Genomic DNA, 21,614 nt, shown 5'->3' with positions numbered 1-21,614 from the left:
CTTCATCTTACATCTTTCATAACCCTGGGTAGAAGTTGTTGAATTTATGAGTATTAATTTAAAATTTCTTTGATTACTTATTTTAAGTTTGAAATAGCTAGAATTGACTATAAATGAGCTGGCCTGTAAGCAAGCCATAAGGAGAAAGGGTTATAATAAAGTATTGTTTAATATTGTAAATTATACTATGGGAATACTAACATTTCACATTTTGTTTTGTCTCGAAGCAAATGGTTATGAGCCTTAGAGTTTCTGAACTCCAAGTACTGTTGGGCTACGCTGGGAGAAACAAGCACGGACGCAAACACGAACTTCTCACAAAAGCCCTGCATTTGCTAAAGGCTGGCTGCAGTCCTGCTGTACAAATGAAAATTAAAGAACTCTATAGGCGGAGGTTCCCCCAGAAAATCATGACGCCCGCGGACTTGTCCATCCCCAGTGTCCATTCAAGTCCTATGCCAGCAACTTTGTCTCCATCTACCATTCCACAGCTCACTTATGATGGTCACCCTGCATCATCGCCGTTACTCCCTGTTTCTCTTCTGGGACCTAAACATGAACTGGAACTCCCACATCTTACATCAGCCCTTCACCCAGTACATCCGGATATAAAACTTCAAAAATTACCATTTTATGATTTACTGGATGAACTGATAAAACCCACCAGTCTAGGTAAGATTATTCTATGATGGTTATTTGGTTACTTGGGACAGGAGGTGGGGAGACGCATTTTCATTTTAGAGTGTTAATTTGACTCAGTTTATTATTCATCATGAAATTTTCCTTTGGTAGTAGCATTCAGATTACAATAAGGATCTTTCAGTTTTAGACAGAATCAGATACATAAAAGTTATCTTTCAGGCAAAGAAAAAAAGTATAGTCAAGTTTCCAAGAATATAAACTTTTAAAGTGTAATATTTTAGGGGCACCTGGGTGGCTCAGTCAGTTAGGCGGCCGACTTCAGTTCAGGTCATGATCTCGCGTTCTGTGGGTTCTAGCCCCATGTTGGGCTCTGTGCTGACAGCTCGGAGCCTGGAGCCTGCTTCGGATTCTGTGTCTCCCTCTCTCTCTGCCCCTCCCCTGCTCACACTCTCTGTCTCTCAATAATAAATAAATGTTAAAAAAAATTTTTTATGTGTAATATTTTAGATTGTTGATTAATATTTTGCAATAATCCTTACAAATTAAAAAATTAAAACCTAATAATTTCTACCAGCCTCTAAATTCAGTTTTTAATTTTCAGGGTTGATGAATTCTAAAACAAATGATTGACTAGTTTTGATTATTTAAATGAGTAAATGGTTTTAATTATTATAAAAGGAAAATTCAGCTTTGATGTGTAGTATTTTAATTTCAGCTGACTTTTTCAAGTGGATGTGTGTGCTTTGCAGGTGTGCACATGATCATGCTTTTATAATATGAATACTTGAAATTTTATTTACTGTGTTTTTACCATTATTTGATTAATGGATAGCATTTTAATAGGATTCAGTGTGTATTAGTCACTTTATTGCTCCAATACTACCATAGTTTATTTAATGCAGAATAAAACTGACTCTGTTGTGATCTCTGACACCTTTGTTGTAATATATTTAAAATATCAGATGTGCAGGTGCTGGTTTATTGTTATAAATTAGTGGTAGACAAGCTGTGGCTGGCAAGACAAATCCTGTGGCCTGTTTTTTGTGGACCTAATAAGCTAACAGTGTTTTGTGTGTGTGTGTGTGTGTGTGTGTGTGTGTGTGTGTGTGTGTGTGTGTGTTCATTCTCAAAGGCTTGTAAAAAAAAAAAAAAAAAAAACAAAAAACAAAGAATAATATGCAACAGAGACCATGTTTGTCTGCAAAACCTAAACTATTTATTGTCTGACCTTTACAGAAAAAGTTTGCTGACCCCTGTTACAAATCATTCAACATTTCAGTTAGGGGGATTGGTTAGTGTTGAATTTTGAGAACATACTCGAATTCATTGAATTGGGAAATGTTTGTCTTTAATTATATTTAGCAGAATTTACCTGAATAAATTCAGTTCATAGGAGTCATTTTCAAACAACATGAATTTTGTATCACATTATTTTTTAAAAATAGCTATTGCAGGGCAGCCTAACACTTGTCAAAAACCTGTATGCTTATAAAACGTACACATGCTCATTATAAAAAATGAAAGTGCCAGAGTCCCTTCCTCATTAGTAGTTTGTGTATGCATATATAAACAAATTACGTTTTTGTTTTTCAAGAAGGAATCCTATTATACATCGTATTCTGTGACTTGCCTTTTTCCCCTTACTATAGACACTTCTCCTTGTCTGTCTTAATAATTGAAGTCCATACACATATAGACACACACCACACACACACACACACACGCACGCACACATTCTAGCTCATTTCTTATTAAAAAACTGTATACTATTCTGTGATTTAAATGAGTTCTCTAGTAAAAGACAAGTTTTTCTAGTTTTTTGCTGCCAAAAACTGTGCTGCAGTGAACATCATCTGAAATTTAAAAGGAAAAACTGTTGGTGGCTTTGATTTGATTTGATTCCCAGTTCTCAAATTCTCTTCTGGTCTTAATTACTGTATCTTGCTGTTTTCATTTTCAGTAATATACATTTCAAGTACCAGTGTGAATAGATTATATTTACATATGTATCTTAATTTTGTTATAAAGAGTAGGAATGCAAACTGGACACACATTATACTTATATTGGATAATAGTTTAAATCAATTAAATAAATTAAATTAGAATTGAGAGAATTAAGTTAATTATTTTTATTTTACTGAAGTACTTTGCTTGAATATATTTGTTAAGTATTAATTTCTAATTGTCTACACTGATGGTCTTTTCATGCCTTTTTAGCTTAACCTAATATATCATAATTTACATTTTGTATCTTATTGCTTTAATACTTCAGGATACTTTTATCCTTACGAACTTTTCAATGTACCTGATTTTCCTCTAAAAAGATACTAAAAACAGATAGTTCATAAGAAATTATGTTCTTAAAAGCTGCAGTTTTCGATCTCTTTCTATAATGCTTTCCCCCCAGTGGCTGTTTTTAAAGAGTAGGCAGTAAGTTTTAAATAATTTTTCCATCTTTACTCTTTATGTGAAAATTTATAGACTGCTTCAATGGGGTGTGTTTGTGTGATAATTTAAAAACAATGCCATAAAAATTTTCCCATCTTGATAACCAGTAAGTAAACCCTTGCGTTTACAAAATTGACTAGATTGAAATACTGAAGGATTTACCATGAGACTTACTTAATTGGGCATTCTTTGTATTGTCAGTTCTCATTATTTGCACATTCTATCTTTGTGAATGTCTACTATCTCAAATGTATTTGTAATTCCAAAATCACATAATAATTGCATGGTCATTTTAGACACGTGCAGAGTGGTAAAAAAAGTTGAGTCTTCTGACTCACACTTTCACACCTGTGATTGAACAAGGTGACTCTCGAGGCCTTCTTGTTTTCAGCTTTCATACTGTAAGTGTCCTCTTCTATGCTCTATTTAGTGCCGTGGTTTTTGCATTTTTGTGCTTTTTATTGGTGATTACAGTTTTAAATAGCCCCCACCTATAGTGCTGAAGCTCTGTCTAGTGTTCCTAAATGCAAACGGCTGTGATATGCCTCATGGAGAAAAAAATATATGCATTCAGTTTTGTTCAGGCATTAGGTAGTGCTGTTGGCGGTGAGGTCGATGTTAATGAATCACCAATATATATTAAGTAAGGTGTCCTTAAACAGAAACACAACCTAAAACAAGGTTACATAGTGATCAGTGGATGAAGATGGAATCAGAGGCTTGTAGGAACTTAGTCCTATGTATTCCCTAAACCTGAATACTGGTTCAGTATTCACTAATTCATTGTTTGTGGTGACTTGTAGAACAATTACCACAAGTGACAAAAATTGTGTATTTAAAGTATAATTTAATTTGAATACTAGTTTTTATTGAATAAATCCATTGTTTATGGTATACATACAAAATGAATAGGTGTTATGGAATTGCTTGGTGGTGTATAAATAGATTTCTAATTTCTCATTGCTATCATAGAATTAAAATAAAAGCCATTATTTTGGTTATGCATAAAGCAGTCTCACCAGAAAATAATTTGTGGAGGTTTATTGATTCAGTAAATATTCAAGGGAGGGAATGCTCAGTGAATCTGAAAAAGATTTATTGAAAAAAGATTTTGAGTAATTTGCAGAGTTTAAGATGAATGTATTTTAAAGCTCTATTTTGTAAAAAGCGGAATAGAAGAGGGGCGCCTGGGTGGTTCAGGCAGTTGAGCTTCCAACTCTTGATTGCAGCTCAGGTCATGAACCCATAGTTCGTGGGATCGAGCCCTGTGTTGGGCTCTGGGCTGACAATGCAGAGCCTGCTTAGAATTCTCTCTCTCTGCCCCTCCCCAGCTTGTGCTCGCTCGCTCTCTCTCTCTTAAAATAAGTAAATATGGGGTGCCTGGGTGGCTCATTCGGTTAAGCGTCCAACTTTGACTCAGGTCATGATCTCGCAGTTTGTGAGTTTGAGCCTTGCCATTGGGCTCTGTGTTGGTGGTGCAGAGACTGCTTGGGATTCTCTCTCTCTGCCCCTTTCCCTCTTGCATTCTCTCTGTCTCAAATAAATACATAAAAAAACAAACAAAACTTAGGAAAAAAACTTCAAAAAAAATTTAAAACCCCAAAAACAGAATAAAAGAAAATAATCTAGAAGATTCTTCAATGTTATTAAAGACTGTTTCTTCATTTAATGAAGTAACCACTTCACTTCATCACAGAATTTAGCTTTCCCTCCCTCCCTCCCTCCCTCCCTCCCTCCCTTCCTTCCTTCCTTCCTTTCTGGAGTACACACCAGCCTGGCAAGGAGCCCAACATGGGTCTTGAACTCATATGACCCTGAGATCAACAATCAGATGCTTAACCCACTGAGCCACCCAGGTGTCCCACAGAATTCAGTTTTATAAAGGGCTTTTTTGCCACTAGGTCATTTCCGAAAAGTTAAATGTCTCTGGTATTCTCTTTGTTTCTAAACATATACATTTAAAATCATTATAGGCTCATTAGAGTTTAGTTTTGACCTGTAGCCAGCTAGTTTATAACAATTATCACTTGAGACAATCACAATGTGACAAGTAAATTTAATTTTTCATTTCCTCCCCTCCTTTTGGCCTTAGCCCTTAGATTGAAACAGATTCTAAGATGTTCTGAATATAACTTGAATGGTTTTCTGCATGATTTATGTTTCTAGCTAAAATCACAACAATAGTTTTGGTATCCCCAATTTTATTAGGTAATTGTTATCCACTCTTAAACTCATTTTGTTATTATTTCTTTAACGATGAGTAATTTTAAGGTCTTCATTCATTTTGGAACCACACATTAAAGAGAATTCTTTTCATTGTCCATAGTTAACTAGAAGAATTGGGAGATGAAGGGGTTGATTTATTTTTTTTGCCTATCATATTAAAATCTTGTTTGTAAGAGGCCTATTTTACATGCTTTTTTTTTCAATATATGAAATTTATTGTCAAATTGGTTTCCATACAACACCCAGTGCTCATCCCAAAAGGTGCCCTCCTCAATACCCATCACCCACCCTGCCCTCCCTCCCACCCCCCATCAACCCTCCGTTCTCAGTTTTTAAGACTCTCTTATGCTTTGGCTCTCTCCCACTCTAACCTCTTTTTTTTTTTTTTTCCTTCCCCTCCTCCATGGGTTTCTGTTAAGTTTCTCAGGATCCACATAAGAGTGAAAACATATGGTATCTGTCTTTCTCTGTATGGCTTATTTCACTTAGCATCACACTCTCCAGTTCCATCCACGTTGCTACAAAGGGCCATATTTCATTCTTTCTCATTGCCATGTAGTACTCCATTGTGTATATAAACCACAGTTTCTTTATCCATTCATCAGTTGATGGACATTTAGGCTCTTTCCATAATTTGGCTATTGTTGAGAGTGCTGCTATAAACATTGGGGTACAAGTGCCCCTATGCATCAGTACTCCTGTATCCCTTGGGTAAATTCCTAGCAGTGCTATTGCTGGGTCATAGGATAGGTCTATTTTTAGTTTTCTGAGGAGCCTCCACACTGTTTTCCAGAGAGGCTGCACCAATTTGCATTCCCACCAACAGTGCAAGAGGGTTCCCGTTTCCCCACATCCTCTCCAGCATCTATAGTCTCCTGATTTGTTCATTTTGGCCACTCTGACTGGCGTGAGGTGATATCTGAGTGTGGTTTTGATTTGTATTTCCCTGATAAGGAGCAACGTTGAGCATCTTTTCATGTGCCTGTTGGCCATCCGGATGTCTTCTTTAGAGAAGTGTCTATTCATGTTTTCTGCCCATTTCTTCACTGGGTTATTTGTTTTTCGGTGTGGAGTTTGGTGAGCTCTTTATAGATTTTGGATACTAGCCCTTTGTCTGATATGTCATTTGCAAATATCTTTTCCCATTCCGTTGGTTGCCTTTTAGTTTTGTTGGTTGTTTCCTTTGCTGTGCAGAAGCTTTTTATCTTCATAAGGTCCCAGTAATTCATTTTTGCTTTTAATTTCCTTGCCTTTGGGGATGTGTCAAGTAAGAGATTGCTACGGCTGAAGTCAGAGAGGTCTTTTCCTGCTTTCTCCTCTAGGGTTTTGATGGTTTCCTGTCTCACATTCAGGTCCTTTATCCATTTTGAGTTTATTTTTGTGAATGGTGTGAGAAAGTGGTCTACTTTCAACCTTCTGCATGTTGCTGTCCAGTTCTCCCAGCACCATTTGTTAAAGAGACTGTCTTTTTTCCATTGGATGTTCTTTCCTGCTTTGTCAAAGATGAGTTGGCCATACGTTTGTGGGTCTAGTTCTGGGGTTTCTATTCTATTCCATTGGTCTATGTGTCTGTTTTTGTGCCAATACCATGCTGTCTTGATGATGACAGCTTTGTAGTAGAGGCTAAAGTCTGGGATTGTGATGCCTCCTGCTTTGGTCTTCTTCAAAATCGCTTTGGCTATTCGGGGCCTTTTGTGGTTCCATATGAATTTTAGGATTGCTTGTTCTAGTTTCGAGAAGAATGCTGGTGCAATTTTGATTGGGATTGCATTGAATGTGTAGATAGCTTTGGGTAGTATTGACATTTTGACAATATTTATTCTTCCAATCCATGAGCAGGGAATGTCTTTCCATTTCTTTATATCTTCTTTAATTACCTTCGTAAGCCTTCTGTAGTTTTCAGCATACAGATCTTTTACATCTTTGGTTAGATTTATTCCTAGGTATTTTATGCTTCTTGGTGCAATTGTGAATGGGATCAGTTTCTTTATATTTCTTTCTGTTGCTTCATTGTTAGTGTATAAGAATGCAACTGATTTCTGTACATTGATTTTGTATCTTGCAACTTGGCTGAATTCATGTATCAGTTCTAGTAGACTTTTGGTGGAGTCTATTGGATTTTCCATGTATAATATCATTTTACATGCTTTTTAAAACCTTTTTCATTAATCTTTCTAAGATTTCTCCCTATATATATCTATTCCTTCCCCCATCCAGAATTGATTTCACTTTTTTTTCATGTTCTTATAACATTTTGTTGTTAGTGCCTCAAAATGGTAAGGGTTCTGCTGTATTCATCTTGTATATATTCCTGTAATAGCTATCTATGACTTTGTTACATGGCAGTTGTTCAGTAAACATTTATTAGCTCTCCAATTTATTTAAATACAATAGAGTCTTTTACTTCACTCTGATTCAGTGAATTTTAATCATTTTACCATCTGAATACAACTGAGGCATATCACATTATCATAAACAGTGGCTTATGATAAGGATGGGAAATAGAGTTAGGGAGAAAAGAGGTGTCCTTCCTTTTATTATTTCCACTCCCACTCTGAACTCTATAGTTAATTGATGATTTGGATATTTAATATACCCTATACACCCTCCCGCCCCCCAATTATAAAAGATATAACATGTTTTATATAGAATCCATAGAGAACACTTACTTTAGAGAGAAATTTAAAAATACTTCTATTGTGTTCTGGTCAGTCATTGTCTTGTGTGTGTTTGTGTTTCTTTCTTTTCTTTTTTTTTTTTTTAAGGTTTATTTATTTTTTGAGAGAGAGATGGAAAGAGTGCAAGCTGGGGAGGGGCAGAGAGAGAGTGAGAGAGAGGATCCTAAGCAGGCTCCACACGGTCAGTGCAGAGCCTGGTGCGGGGCTCGAACTTACTCACTGAACCGTGAGGTCATGATCTGAGCCAAAATCAAGAGTTGGACGCTTAACCAAGTAAGCCACCCAGCTGCCCCGCCCCCCCCCCCTTTTTAAGTTTTATTTATTTAAGTAATCTTTATGCCCACCATGGGTCTCAAACTCATGACCCCAAGATCGAGAGTCACACGCTCTTACAACTGAGCCAGACAGGCACCCCTTGTTTGTGCTAATTTCTGATTTTGTTTTAATGAAGAGGAGAATCTCAAATACTAGCTGATGTAACCCAGCATGTTCTTAGCCACTTACATTATTGATCCATATAAATAATGGGGCGCAGAAAATTTTAATCTTTGTAGTATATTGAGCAACATGTGTTAGAAGTATACAGTACTTTGAAATATCTTATTTGTATAGAGTGCCCCTATTGTGTCGCTCAGCTGTGGAATTTACACAATTATAAAAATCAGAAGGACAAATCGTTTTGGATTAAAATGTTATGTCCATTCAGAAGCAAGATATTTTCCCTCAATTCTTTAATATTATTTTTAGAATAATATCATTGTTTAGAATGTTATTGTTTATATTGTTTACACTTACCTGTGTTAGAGCATAATGGTAAAAACACAAAATATTTTCATAGTGATTGAAAGAATATTTGGTTTGATTCAGATAAGAATAAACAGCCATTAATACTTAGGTTTATGTTTGTTAGTAATTTAGTTATTTCTCTTTTTCTTGACTCAGGTAAATTTTCAAAGAGAAACTAGATTTTTTTAAAATGATGCCTTTACATGTTTTTAATAGTTTTAATTATTTCAAAGGCAAACATAGAGAACAAACAGCTTTGCATTCATTTGGAGTACTCCTGTAAAAGTTTGTTGAGTCATCTCAAGTTTTGCTAAGCCAAATTGTATCTTCTCAAGAGATGTCTTCCTTTTCAAGTTTTTGTTATTTATTTTATTTTATTTTATTTTATTTTATTTTATTTTATTTTATTTTATTTTATTTTATTTTATTTTATTTTTGTATTCTTTTAAGATTTTATTTTTAAGTAATCTCTATACACACAACATGTGGCTTGAACTCAATCCCAGGATTAAGAGTTGCATGCTCTATTGACTGAGCCAGCCTGGCATCCCTCTTTTGAGGTTTTTTTTTTTTTTTTACATTATTTTTTTATTCAGTTTATTTATTTTGAGAGAGAGACAGAGAGAGTGGGGGAAGGGCAGAGAGTGAGAGGGAGAGAGAGAGAATCCCAAGTAGGCTCTGCACTGTAAGTGCAGAACCCGAGGTGGGGCTGGAACCCATGAACTGTGAGATCATGACCTGAGCCGAAATCAAGAGTCGGATGCTTAACAGACTGAGCCATCCAGGTGCCCCCTCTTTTGAGGTTTTTCAAGGTCTTAGGCAGTACACCTGAATAAGTTTACATCATGTGTCTATGGATTAGCGATTTCTCATAGATTGGAATGAGGAATAATAATTGTTGTCACTGAGTGTTATTTCTAATGTTCTAAATCAGTGTTCTTCTAGTTGATCAGCAAAGGATACAATGTTTCCTCTTATCCATATTCGAACCAACTGATAAAAATGACTTAAACATTTTACTTTAATGTAAAACATATTGATGTATATTCATTTGCCAGTCTTTGGTGTAGTTTAAAAGGCCTTTCCTTTGAGACTGCAGATTTCCTAGTTTTAGTTTTATTTTATTTATTTTAAATTTATTTATTTTTTGTGACAGAGTGTGCCCATGTGCGCGGTGGAGAAGGTGCAGAGAGAGAGAGGGAGAGAATCCCAAGCGGGCTCTGCACTGCTAGTGCAGAGTCCGGTGTGGGGCTCGAACTGAGGAACTGTGAAATCATGACGGGAGCCAAAATCAAGAGTTAGACCCTCAACTGACTGAGCCACTCAAGTGCCCTGATTGCATTTTTAAAAAATAGATAATTTTTTCAATGCTTATTTTTGAGAGATAGAGTATGAGCAGGGGAGGGGCAGAGAGAGAAGGAGGTACCGAATCCAGAACAGCCTCCAGGTTCTGAGCTGTCAGCACAGAGCCCGACATGGGGCTTGAACTCACCAACCGTGAGATCATGACCTGAGCTGAAGTCACACGCTCAACTGACTGAGCCACCTAGGTGCCCTACTCATTGCATTTTTTTTTTAAGCAACTTGCTTTTGTTGGGGCTTTGCAGAGCATTTGACTTAAGTTTTCATAAAAACAGCAACTCTTTCTGCATTTAAATTTCATCAGTTTTATAGTATTTAAGTTTGTAATTGCAGGTGCAACTGGCATATAAACAGGTTTGAGAAAAAACACCTCTGACTCTGCAGTGCTTCTGCACTGGAGAGTAGTCTGTTGGTGCAGGCAGTCAGCTTGCCGGAGCACCAGTCAGGAAGTGGAGAGGCATTGGGGAAGAGCAGTTAATAGCAGGTCAGTTAAGAGGGTGTCTGTGGATTTTCTTATGCAACCATTCTGAAAATATTTAACTCTCCAAAGACCATGAACTTAGAAGTTTATTTGTTCTCTAGCCTACGAATAATTTAAGTGGCTTCTTCTTTGGAGGAGCAACATGGATCATAAATGTTACGGTTGAGGTGTTTTGTTGTCGTTTGTTTTTAAAGAAACCTACTTTTATCTCCCTGTCACCTCTTTGGGAGGTTTAGATGGGAGGAAGCTTAGGAGAAATAGGGAGGTAGTAAGTGAACGTTTTTTACCATACAGTTTTATGTTTGTAGTCTTTCTTTAGAATTCATTATACTCTAATTCTTTTCTAATTGAGGGCAGTGACCATAAAGAACAAGGACAAAATGAAACCATTTCACAGGCATTTTCTCTTAAATCTGATTCTTGTAAAAAACTGGAAATTGTCTGTGAAGATGGTCTCCTCTTGGTCCTCCTCAGTTCTTAGAGTGTTGTAACATTTGTTGGAAAGCATTTGGATGCTACAAAGTGAAGTATCTGGAACACTAAGACATTGTGTCATTCTTCAGTTTGGGGTTAAACAAGTCACTTGTTTATGTTTTCTTTTCTTTCTTTTTTTTTTTAAGATTTAATTTTTAAGTAGTATCTGCACCCAGTGTGGGCTCAAACTTACTACCCTGACATCAAGAGTCACATATTCTACTGACTGAGCCAGGCTGGCGCCCTTATCTTTCTCTTTTAAATCTTGGAAGGTAGCTTCTATTTAAGTTTTAATGTTTGTTAAACAGTCTTTTCCATTAAACACCATGAATGTATATTATCTGTGTTCTATTTATTTGGATTTTCCTGAGTTTTGTCACACCGAGTTCTAACTTGATGTGGGACAATATACCGATGCTTCCTAGGGAAAACTGACAACTGGGGTGTACTGGGTTTATAGTCTCAGTATTTTAGAAAGCTAGGTTGATCTCTTTCCTTTTTAAAACAGAACACTTCCTATATAGAAAATTATAATTATTTTAGGCTTGGGAAGATGTATGAATAATTTATAGAAAAGGTTTGAATTTTATATATGTATTTTATATATAGTGTGTGTGTGTGTATAAATTTGGGTTTTGCCTTTGAAAGGCAGCATATGCTTCAGCACTTCTAAATAGTTAAAATGATCCATCTTGTTTTGTGCAACACGGGTAAGGTTTCTGCTATATCTTAATAACGTTGGGTACCAGTGTTTTCCGCCAAGGGCTCCTCTAGCATTGGATTAGATTTCACAGTTTCCTTCTCCTCTCATTTTTTTATAATTGAGTTTGCCTTCCTCCACATGCCTGATAGCCACTGCCTAGAGATCAGGTGATACAAATTCAAGGACGCAGGCTCTGATAAGTATTGGAAAGGGCATTCAGAGGTTTTGTGATTCACTCTTCTCTGCTTTTAGAAAATTTGCCCTCTAACAATTCAATACGAGCTGTGCTCTTCTGTACTTGAATTTTGGGAAATCAAGGCACTAATTTTTTCTGTAGGTGGGTTTTTTTTTCCCTAATTTGGAAGCACTGGTTTCTGATTTCAAAGTAAAATCTAAGATTTACCTTCTAACGGTATATTCCTTTGTAGATAATTTAATATTTTGATTATTGTTTTTATAGTGGCTCAGAACCCCAAAGGCATCTAATGTGTTTTTAATAAATGGGTATCTGTGTTCTCAAGGGTTATCTTGGGAACTAAGAATGATAGACTTTTTTGGGTTGGAAAGGAATCTTGACAATAAGAATCAGTAAATCAGAGTCAGTAAAGAACCCTTCTGTGTAACTGTAAATATGAAATTAAAAATCTTAAATTGTGACATTAACAAGCCAGACATTTTGGTGCAGAAGCAAGTAAATACAGTTTAACAAAGAAATCCAACATATGAGATTTTGCTAGGATGAAATTTAAAGATCAGACATGTAGTGTGTACAGTGAAGTGCAGCGTTTCAGATTTCCCAGTGGGTTGTACACCACTTTGGCCCAGTCTCCCCGGCACAAATCGAGTTCCATGTGAGTTGCACCAGCCAGCTAGAGGCACTGCATCTGGTGATCATGGGACAGGTAGGATGGTGCAACAAAGGGAGAACCCAATTTTGGCAATCAATTTCTTTCCTTTTTTTATTATATTATTAAATTTTTTTTTTGACGTTTATTTATTTTTGAGAAAGAGAAACAGAGTGCAAGCAGGGGAGGGGCAGAGAGAGAGGGAGATACAGAATCCGAAGCAGGCGCCAGGCCCCAAGCTGTCAGCACAGAGCCTGACGCGGGGCTCGAACTCACAGACTGTGAGATCATGACCTGAGCCGAAGTCAGACGCCTAATCGACTGAGCCACTCAGGAACCTCTCTTTCCTTTTATTAAAAGGAATTTTGTTGATGGATATCTGGGTGACTGGAAGATAGTTTTAAGCCATTCCCTTTCTTGAGCTATACTACTCTAGTGCTGGCAGTACTTGCAGATAGATGAACTCAGTGGTTGTGAGCAGAGATTAGTTCTAATTCTTTGGCACTACTGCTGCTAAATTTATTAAAACTAAAATGTAAATAAGCTTTAGATGTGCCAAATATGAGGATATTGCAGTTCAAAAGAAGCTGGATGTTGAATGTAGTATTAGAATTAAATCACTTTAAGGTAGGTAAAAATATAAAGGCTGAATTATTTCTACCTGTTCTCTGTAGTTCCTAAAATTTTGTTTCACAGTTTATTTTAGAGCTATATTTTTGAATATTTTATTTCTGTTCTTAAATTTTGTTTTATTAAAAATTTTTTTTAATGTATATTCATTTTTTGAGAGACAGAGAGAGACAGAGCATGAGAAAGGGAGGGGCAGAGAGCGAGGGAGACACAGAATCCAAAGCAGGCTCCAGGCTCTGATCTGTCAGCACAGAGATCAGTGCGGGGCCTGAACCCACCACCTGTGAGATCATGACCTGAGCTGAAGTCAGACGCTCAACCGACTGAGCCACCCAGGTGCCCCTTGTTTTAATTTTAAAAGTAATGATTTTAATACATAAGATGGATCAGAAGGGAAATCATTTGTGTATAATATATTCATAACATTTTACGCTTTTTACCACCTCCCCACATAAACTTTAAATGTAAAGTAAGCAATTTATGTTTACATACAACTTTCACAAAGAAAATTTTGGATTAAGTTGATTACATAAAAATGTTAAGGGGCGCCTGGGTGGCTCAGTTGGTTAAGCGTCCAGCTTCTGCTCAGGTCATGATCTCACAGTTCCTGAGTTCAAGCCTCACGCCGGGCTCTGTGCTCACAGCTTAGAGCCTGGAGCCTGATTCATATTCTGTCCCCCTCTCTCTCTGCCCCATCCCCACTTATGCTCTTTCTCTGTCTTAAAAGTAAATAAAACATTAAAAAAAATTACAAGTGTTAAACCTCTGTGCATCATGGTTTTTTAAAAAAGTGTGAAAATACTAAACAAAATATCTCAATCAAACATAAGACTAAAGGAAGAAACTCACAAATCAATATCAAAACTGCTAAGACTCTGTTAGGCAAAATATATGAATAGTTGAGTTATACAAGGGGAAATACAACTAGGAAACATGAAACTATACTCAGTTACTGCTTTTTTTTTTTTTTTTTTGAGTTTTATTTATTTTGAGAGAGAGTGGGCGAGTGTGTGCAACCACATGTGGGGGAGGGGCAGGAGAAGGAGGGACAGAATATAATCCCAAGCAGGCTCCCACACCATCAGTGCAGATCCCAACGTGGGGGTAGAACTCACCAACCGTGAGATCATGACCTAAGCGGAGGTCAAGAGTTGGACCCTTAACCAACTGCGCCACCAAGACGCCCCTCACTGTTACTAGTTCTTAAAGAAAATTCAAAATAAGTCAGTGCGGTTTTAATCTTGTTTGTAGTACTAGATTTAAATATATATATATATTTCTATCCATTATTGATGAGATTTGTTAAAACGTATGTTCACTGCTGGTAATAATTTGTGGAGTACAGCTCTTTGAGAGTAGAGTTTGCCGGTATGTAGCAAGAGCTTAAAAGTACATTTTGGTCTGTTAATTCCACATTTGGGAATCCAAAGCCTAAGAATATTCAATGTAACATTATTTCTAATATAAAAATTAGAAATAATCTAAATATCCAGTAATAGAAAATACTTAACCTGTGATGTATCTACTATGTAGAATATTTTAAGGCAGAGTTAAAAATGATTATCATGAAGTCTTGAATATAGGAGGTGGGGAGAGAAATGGGATACATAAATAAAAATTGTTGGGCACTTACTCTGACAAGCATTAAACTAGGAGTTTATATCGGTTATCTCATTTAAGCTTCCAAACAACTTTGGAAGCTTAGACCAATAACCTAAATATTACAAAAGAAGTAGCTGAGATCTGCAGAAGGTAATTCACAAAATGGAAGTGATGGGGCCAGGATTTGAATACAAGTTTGCTTCCAAAGCCAATGTTTTTCCTGTTATATAACAGAAGATATTAAAAATAAAAAGATTTTTTACGGGGTGCCTGGGTGGCTCAGTCAGTTAAGCATCCGACTTCAGCTCAGGTCATGATCTCATGGTTCATGGGTTCAAATTCCTGCGTTGGGCTCTGTGCTGACAGCTCAGAGCCTGGAGCCTCCTTCGTATTCTGGGTCCCCCCCTCTCTTTCTGCTCCTCCACTGCTCACATTGCATGTCTCTCTCTCTCTCAAAAATAAAATTAAACATTAACAAATATTTTTTAAAAAAAGAAGGATTTTTTAAATTGTTCCTTGAAGTAATTTATCAGTTTTATAACATCTTTTTCTCTCAGTTTTATTTAGAAAAATCTTGAATTTTTTTTTAGTAGAATTTATTGGATCTACAAAATGGAAGCACTGTTTTGAAATTTACTTTTAGAGTGCTACTGAAGGTGTTTTTGTATTCCATATACATACATTGAAAGAGGGTTTGAGATTTTAATTTTACATGATAATCTTTACCAGTATACATTGTAAATGAAATGGAGTTTTATTTCAACAAATCATTTTGGACCTGTATGAAATTCACAGCACATATGAGGAATTCTGATTTATCACCTCTAGATGTTAGTCCCTAGATTAAGAACAAAAAGTGTGTTAAAATTATAGATGCTTCATAACTCAGTACCTAAATATTTCAAAGAGAACTCAACTTTTTTTCAGTGTTGTCTAGATTTTAGTTTTTGTGCTAACATTTATTCTCTTAAAGTGACACACACACACACACACACACACATACGTATATATATATATAGTTCAAAATCTTTCTGATGATTTTTAATATTTTGGAGGAGCAAATCTTCTTTTGCCTTAAAGAAAATAACTTACACTATTTTCTAAGGTGTGGAGAGAGAGACCTTAAAAATAAGATGAAGATTATAAGGCTCATCAAAAACAGTAGAAAAAAGGAATTTTTTTAAGTTCTTCTAAAATTACTTGAATAAAAGAGAAATGAAATAGAGTTATAGAAGACTCACTTATTTTGGTTATTTGGGTTTGTTTTTTTGTTTTTTGTTTTTTTGCTGATTTTTATCCTTTTCTTATGGATCAAGCCACTATAAAACATTCTAAAAGAGCAAAGATCTTAATAAAGCATATTTTCATTCTTATGTGAATACCCCTGGTTATGGAAGTAGAATCTTCTCCATCCCTTCTTGCCAAGAAATCTGTGACTTTTTAAAAAACATAAATATAAAAATAACTTATTTTTATTTTAAAAATTTATTCATTCAACTAATATTTATTAGGTGCCTTTATGCCAAGCACCATTCTAGTTGCTGAGAAAGAATAACACATGGTTCTTCAAAGAGTTCATGATATGGTGGAGGAATCAAAAATACATTAGTTCATTTAGAAATACAAGACCAAGTAAACTAAAAGGCATAAGCCAGGGATAAAAATTAAAGGGATTTTATTCACCAGGGATCATGAATTTATCATTTTTGTTTTGTGTAATAGTGGAATCAGAATTACTGATTTCTGTTAAATACAGAAATTTTCCATAGCCCGGGTCTTCTGAATTGTATTTATTATCATAGTACAGTTGACCCTTGAACAACATAGTTTAAACTGGATGGGTCCATTTACGTGCAGTTTTTTGTTGTTGTTTTTACAAATATACTGTAAATGTATTTTCTTTTCCTTAACATTTTCTTTTTCTTAACATTTTCTTTTCCCTTTATTGTTAGAATACAGTACATAATACCTATAACATACAAAATATGTGCTGTTTATGTTATTGGTAAGGCTTCTGGTCAAGAGTAGGCTGTTAGTAAAGTTTTGGAGGAGTCAGGTTACATACAGATGTTCAACTGCGTGAGGGTCAGTGCCCCAAACCCCTTTGCTGGTTAAGGGTCAGGGTATATACATACATTTCCATAAATGTCACTTCATTTCTTTGCACTCCTCTAGAATGTATCATAGTATGATCATAAACCTGAGCTTTCTACTTTCCGTGAACATACAGGTTATTTCCTTTTTTTTTTTTTTTTTTTTTGCTGTTTATACCAGTGAACATCCTTGTGTGTGTGTGTGTGTGTGTGTGTGTGTGTGTGTGTGTGTGTGTGTGTCTATAATCCTTATATATAAGAATATGTATTTTTGTATGTATGTATTTCTTTAAATCTTTAGTAGTTTTACTAGGTGAAAGGATATGCATACTTGTAATTTGCTACTGTCAGTGCTTCCCTGACCCTAAAATAAAGAGTTATACTCCTATGAACATTCTTGTGAGTGCCTATCACCCACAGTTTTATCAGTAATTTAAGAAGTTTTATGAACTGACAAGAAGAAAATAATATTTTGTTTTAATTTGCATGCCTTTGCTTACTGCTAAGGTTGAACATTTTTATGATCATTAACCATTTGTAGTTCCTGAATTGCTTGTTCATATTCTTGCTCATTTGCTTAGTATGTTTTTTTTTTCCTTATTGGTTTGTATTTTGTGAGTAATGCATACTAGTCAGCTCTCTAGTATATGTTGTAAATATTTTATCTTGGTCTGTCACTTACCTTACGTAATTTATAAAATCTTTCATCACACAGAAGTTGAAAACAATTAAGTTGTCAAATCTGTTAGTTGTTACTCTTATGGTGTTTGGATTTTTAAAATAATAGCTTCATTGACATATAGTTCACATACTTTAAATTCCACCCTGTTAAAGTGTACATTTCAGTCGTTCTCTAGTATATTCATGGAGTTATGCATCCATCACCACAGTTTAATTTAAAAAAAATTTCATCACTCTGAAAAGAAACACTGTACTGATTAGCAGTCATTCCCCTCTCTTCTCAGTCCCTGCAAACCACTAATCATCTTTCCATCTCTATGGATTTGCCTGTTCTGCATGTTTCATACAAATGGAGTCATATAATAGATGGCCTTTTGGGACTGGCTTCTTTGACTTAGCATGATGATTTTAGGGTTCATCAATCTTATAGCATGCATCAGTAGTACTGCATTCTTACAGTTTTTAAAATAAAGTTTATTTTGAAAGACTGAGTGGGGGAGGTGCAGAGAGAGAGAGGGAGAGCGAATCCTAAGCAGGCTCCATGCCGGCAGCACAGAGCCCGACACGGGTCTTGATCTCACAAACCATGAGATCACGACTTGAGCCAAAATCAAGAGTCAGATGCTTGACGGAGCCACTCAGGCGCCCCATAGGGTATATAATTTTTAGTGAGATGTGTCTAAGTTCCTTTTTAAATTTTAAAAATTGTGGTAACATATTCACCCTCATACATTTTTAAGTGTACAATTCAGTGATGTTAAGGATATTCATATTATTGTGCAGAAGACTGCTAGAACTTTTTATCTTGCAAAACTGAAACTATACCCATTAAACAATTCCTATTTTCTCCTACCCTCAGCCCTTTGGTAACCACTATTGTATTTTTTGTTTCTAAGAATTGGACTAGTTTAGATACCTCATGTAAGTGGAGTCACTCAGCATTTGTCTTTGTGACTGGCTTATTTCACTTAACACAGCGCCCTCAAGATTCATCCATATTGTAGCATGTGACAGGATTCCTTCCTTTTTAAGGCCAATAAATATTCCATTGTATGCATAGTCTACATTGGCTAAACCAGTCATCTGTAGCTGGACATTTAGGTTGCTTCCACCTCTTGGCTCTTGTGAATAATGCTGCTATGAACATGGGTGTGCAGGTATCTCTTTGAGGTTCTGCTTTCAGTTCTTTGGGGTATATATCCAAAAAGTGAGAGTGCTGGGTCATATGGTAATTCAGTTTTTTTCAGTGGTCACCATACTGTTTTCCATAGTGGCCGCACCATTTTATGTCCCTACTAACAGTGCACAGGGTTCCAGTTTCCCTGTATCCTCAGTAACACTTCTTTTCTTTTTTTTTTTAGTAGCCATCCTAATGGGTGTAAAGTGGTTTCTCATTGTGGTTTTGATTTGCATTTCTCCAGTGATTCATAAGGGTGAACACTTATTCATGTGCGTGTGGCCATTTGTGTATCTTATTTGGAAAATGGTCTATTCAAGGCCTCTGTGTATTTAAAAAAAAATTTTTTTTTACATTTATTTATTTTTGAGAGAGAGAGAGAGAGAGAGAGCGCACAAATAGGGGAGGGGCAGAGAGAGACGGAGACAGAGAATCCAAAGCAGGCTCTAGGCTCTGAGCTGTCAGCACACAGCCTGACATGGGGCTTGAACTCACAAACCGTGAGATCATGACCTGAGCCGAAGTCAGACGCCTAGCCGACTGAGCCACCCAGGCGCCCCCCTCTGCCTATTTTTTAATTGGGTTTTTCTTGTAGAGTTGTTGGAGTTCTTTATTTTGGGTTATTTGAGTTCTTTATTTTGAACCCATGACCAGATACATGATTTCCAGATATTTTCTGCCATTCTGTAGGTTGCCTTTCAAATTCCTTTGATGAGTAGATTTTAAGTTTGGTGTAGTCCCAACTGTCTGTTGTCTGTGCTTTTGGTGTCATATCCAAAAAATCATTGCCAAATATATTATCATGAAGTGTCTCCCCTGTGTTTTCTTCTAGAAGTTTTATAGTTTCAGGTCTTTAATCCATTTTTAGTTAATTTTTGTATATGTTGTAAGGTAGGGGCCCAGCTTCATTATGTTGCATCTGGATATTTAGTTTCCCCAGCACCATTTGTTGAAGATACTGTTCTTTCCCCATTGTGTGGTCCTGGCACCTTTGTTGAAGATCATTTGACCTAATGTGTAAGAGTTTATTTCTGGGCTTATTCCTGTTCCGTTGGTCTCCGTGTCTGTCTTTATGCCAGTACCACACTGTTTTGATTACTGTAGCTTTTTTACGTGTTTTGGCATCAGGAAATATGAAGCCTCTGACTTTGTTCTTTTTAAGATTGTTTTGGCTACCGAGAATCCCTTGAGATTTCATATGAATTTTAAGATGAATTTTTTGTTTGTTTCTATAGAAAATGCCATTGGGATTTTGATAGGGCTTGCATTGAATCTGTAGATCACTGTATAGTATGGACGTTTTAACAATATTAAGTCTTCTAACCCACGAGCATTGGATGCATTTCCATCTGCCGTACTTTGTGATTCTCTCCATACAAGTCTTTCACCTCTTTGGTGAGGTTTATTCCTAAGGATTTCATCCATTTTGATGCTATAGAAAATGGGGTTGTTTTTTTAATTTCCTTTTCAGATTGATCATTGTTAGTGTAGAAACACAACTGATTTTTGAGTGTTGATTTTTGTATCCTACAGCTTCATGAATTTGTTTATTCTAATAGTTGTTTTGTGGAATCTTTAGGGTTTTCTACATGTAAGTCATATCGTGTATGAACAGAGATGATTTTACTACCTTTCAAATTAGGATGTCTTTTATTTCTTTGCTTATTTACATAATGGACTTCTGGTATGATGTTGAAAAGAGAGTTGGCCTTGTTCTTGAACTTAGAAGAAAAGCTTTTAGTCTTTTACCATTGAGTATGATGTTAGGCGTGGGTTTTTCACATACGGCCTCTATGATGTTGAAATAGTCTCCTTATACTCCTAGTTTGTTCAGTGTTTTTTTTATCATGAAAGATGTTGAATTTTGTCAGATGCTTTCCGTTAGTTGGAATGATCATGTGTTTTTTTCTTTCATTCTGTTAATGTGGTATATTACATTGATTAATTTTCATATTTTGAACCATCCTTTCATTCCATGAATAAATCCCACTTGCTTTTGGTGTATAATCCTTTTCATATGCTGTTGAATTTGAAGAGTGGACATTCTCATCTTTCTCTTTAGAGGGGAAGTATCTAGTCTTTCACCAGTGAGTATGTTAGCTGTGAATTTTTTTCATAAATGCCTTTTTTGTTGAATTTGTTTTTTAATCATGAAAATGTGTTGGAATTTGTTTACATGCCTTTTATCCATTTATTAAGGGTGATCCTGTGGTCCATGTCTTTTAGTCTATTAATATGGTCTGTGATTGCTTTTCATATGTTAAACAGTGGCTTTTGGATTTTGTCTGATTTCTGAGGACCCACCCTATCTCTAAGATAAGTAAATTAAAAGTGCCTTGCATTTTCCATTTCTGACAGTGAAATATTTGTTTTTTTTTAGATGAACTCTAGAGATTTTATTTTTACTTATAGAGGGTAAAGCTCTTCTTTTCTCCCAAGACTTCTTTTGAATGAATATTTTTTTGGACTTTTTTCTGTTCTACTGATTTGTTTGTATATTTCTCCACCAACATTGAATTATTGTGTTTAATATTTTTGATTGTTTTAAAACTTTCAAATTGGTAATATATTCACTGGATATAAAAACCAAAAGTTATAAAAGTCTTTATAATGAAAAAGAAGTTCCTCTCCTACCTTTATCTCAACCACAGGTGTTGCTTTCAGTTCCTTTTTTGTCTTTCCAGAGAGTTCTCTGCATATGCAAACATTTGCCACATTCTTTTTTTAATATCTACTTACTGTGTGATTGATTGGACTATCCTTTATTAAATATTCTCCTACTGATT

The 21,614-nt window shown here is 35.7% G+C and overlaps 1 protein-coding gene across 7 annotated transcripts in view; it reads left to right on the top strand.

Moving 5' to 3' along the window:
• Window positions 1-21,614, top strand: part of PIAS1 (protein inhibitor of activated STAT 1) — a 120,902-nt gene that overhangs the window by 32,751 nt on the left and 66,537 nt on the right. For all 7 annotated transcript variants that reach the window (XM_042941594.1, XM_042941596.1, XM_042941592.1 and 4 more), the window contains exon 2: window positions 228-672. In XM_042941594.1, the coding sequence (XP_042797528.1) occupies window positions 228-672 (445 nt within the window). The remainder of the gene's footprint in view (window positions 1-227; window positions 673-21,614) is intronic.

This window comes from Panthera leo, chromosome B3 (genome assembly GCF_018350215.1).
Source record: "Panthera leo isolate Ple1 chromosome B3, P.leo_Ple1_pat1.1, whole genome shotgun sequence".
In the NCBI taxonomy this organism is placed as follows: Eukaryota; Metazoa; Chordata; class Mammalia; order Carnivora; family Felidae; genus Panthera; species Panthera leo.
This window is presented reverse-complemented; position numbering and strand designations above follow the sequence as displayed.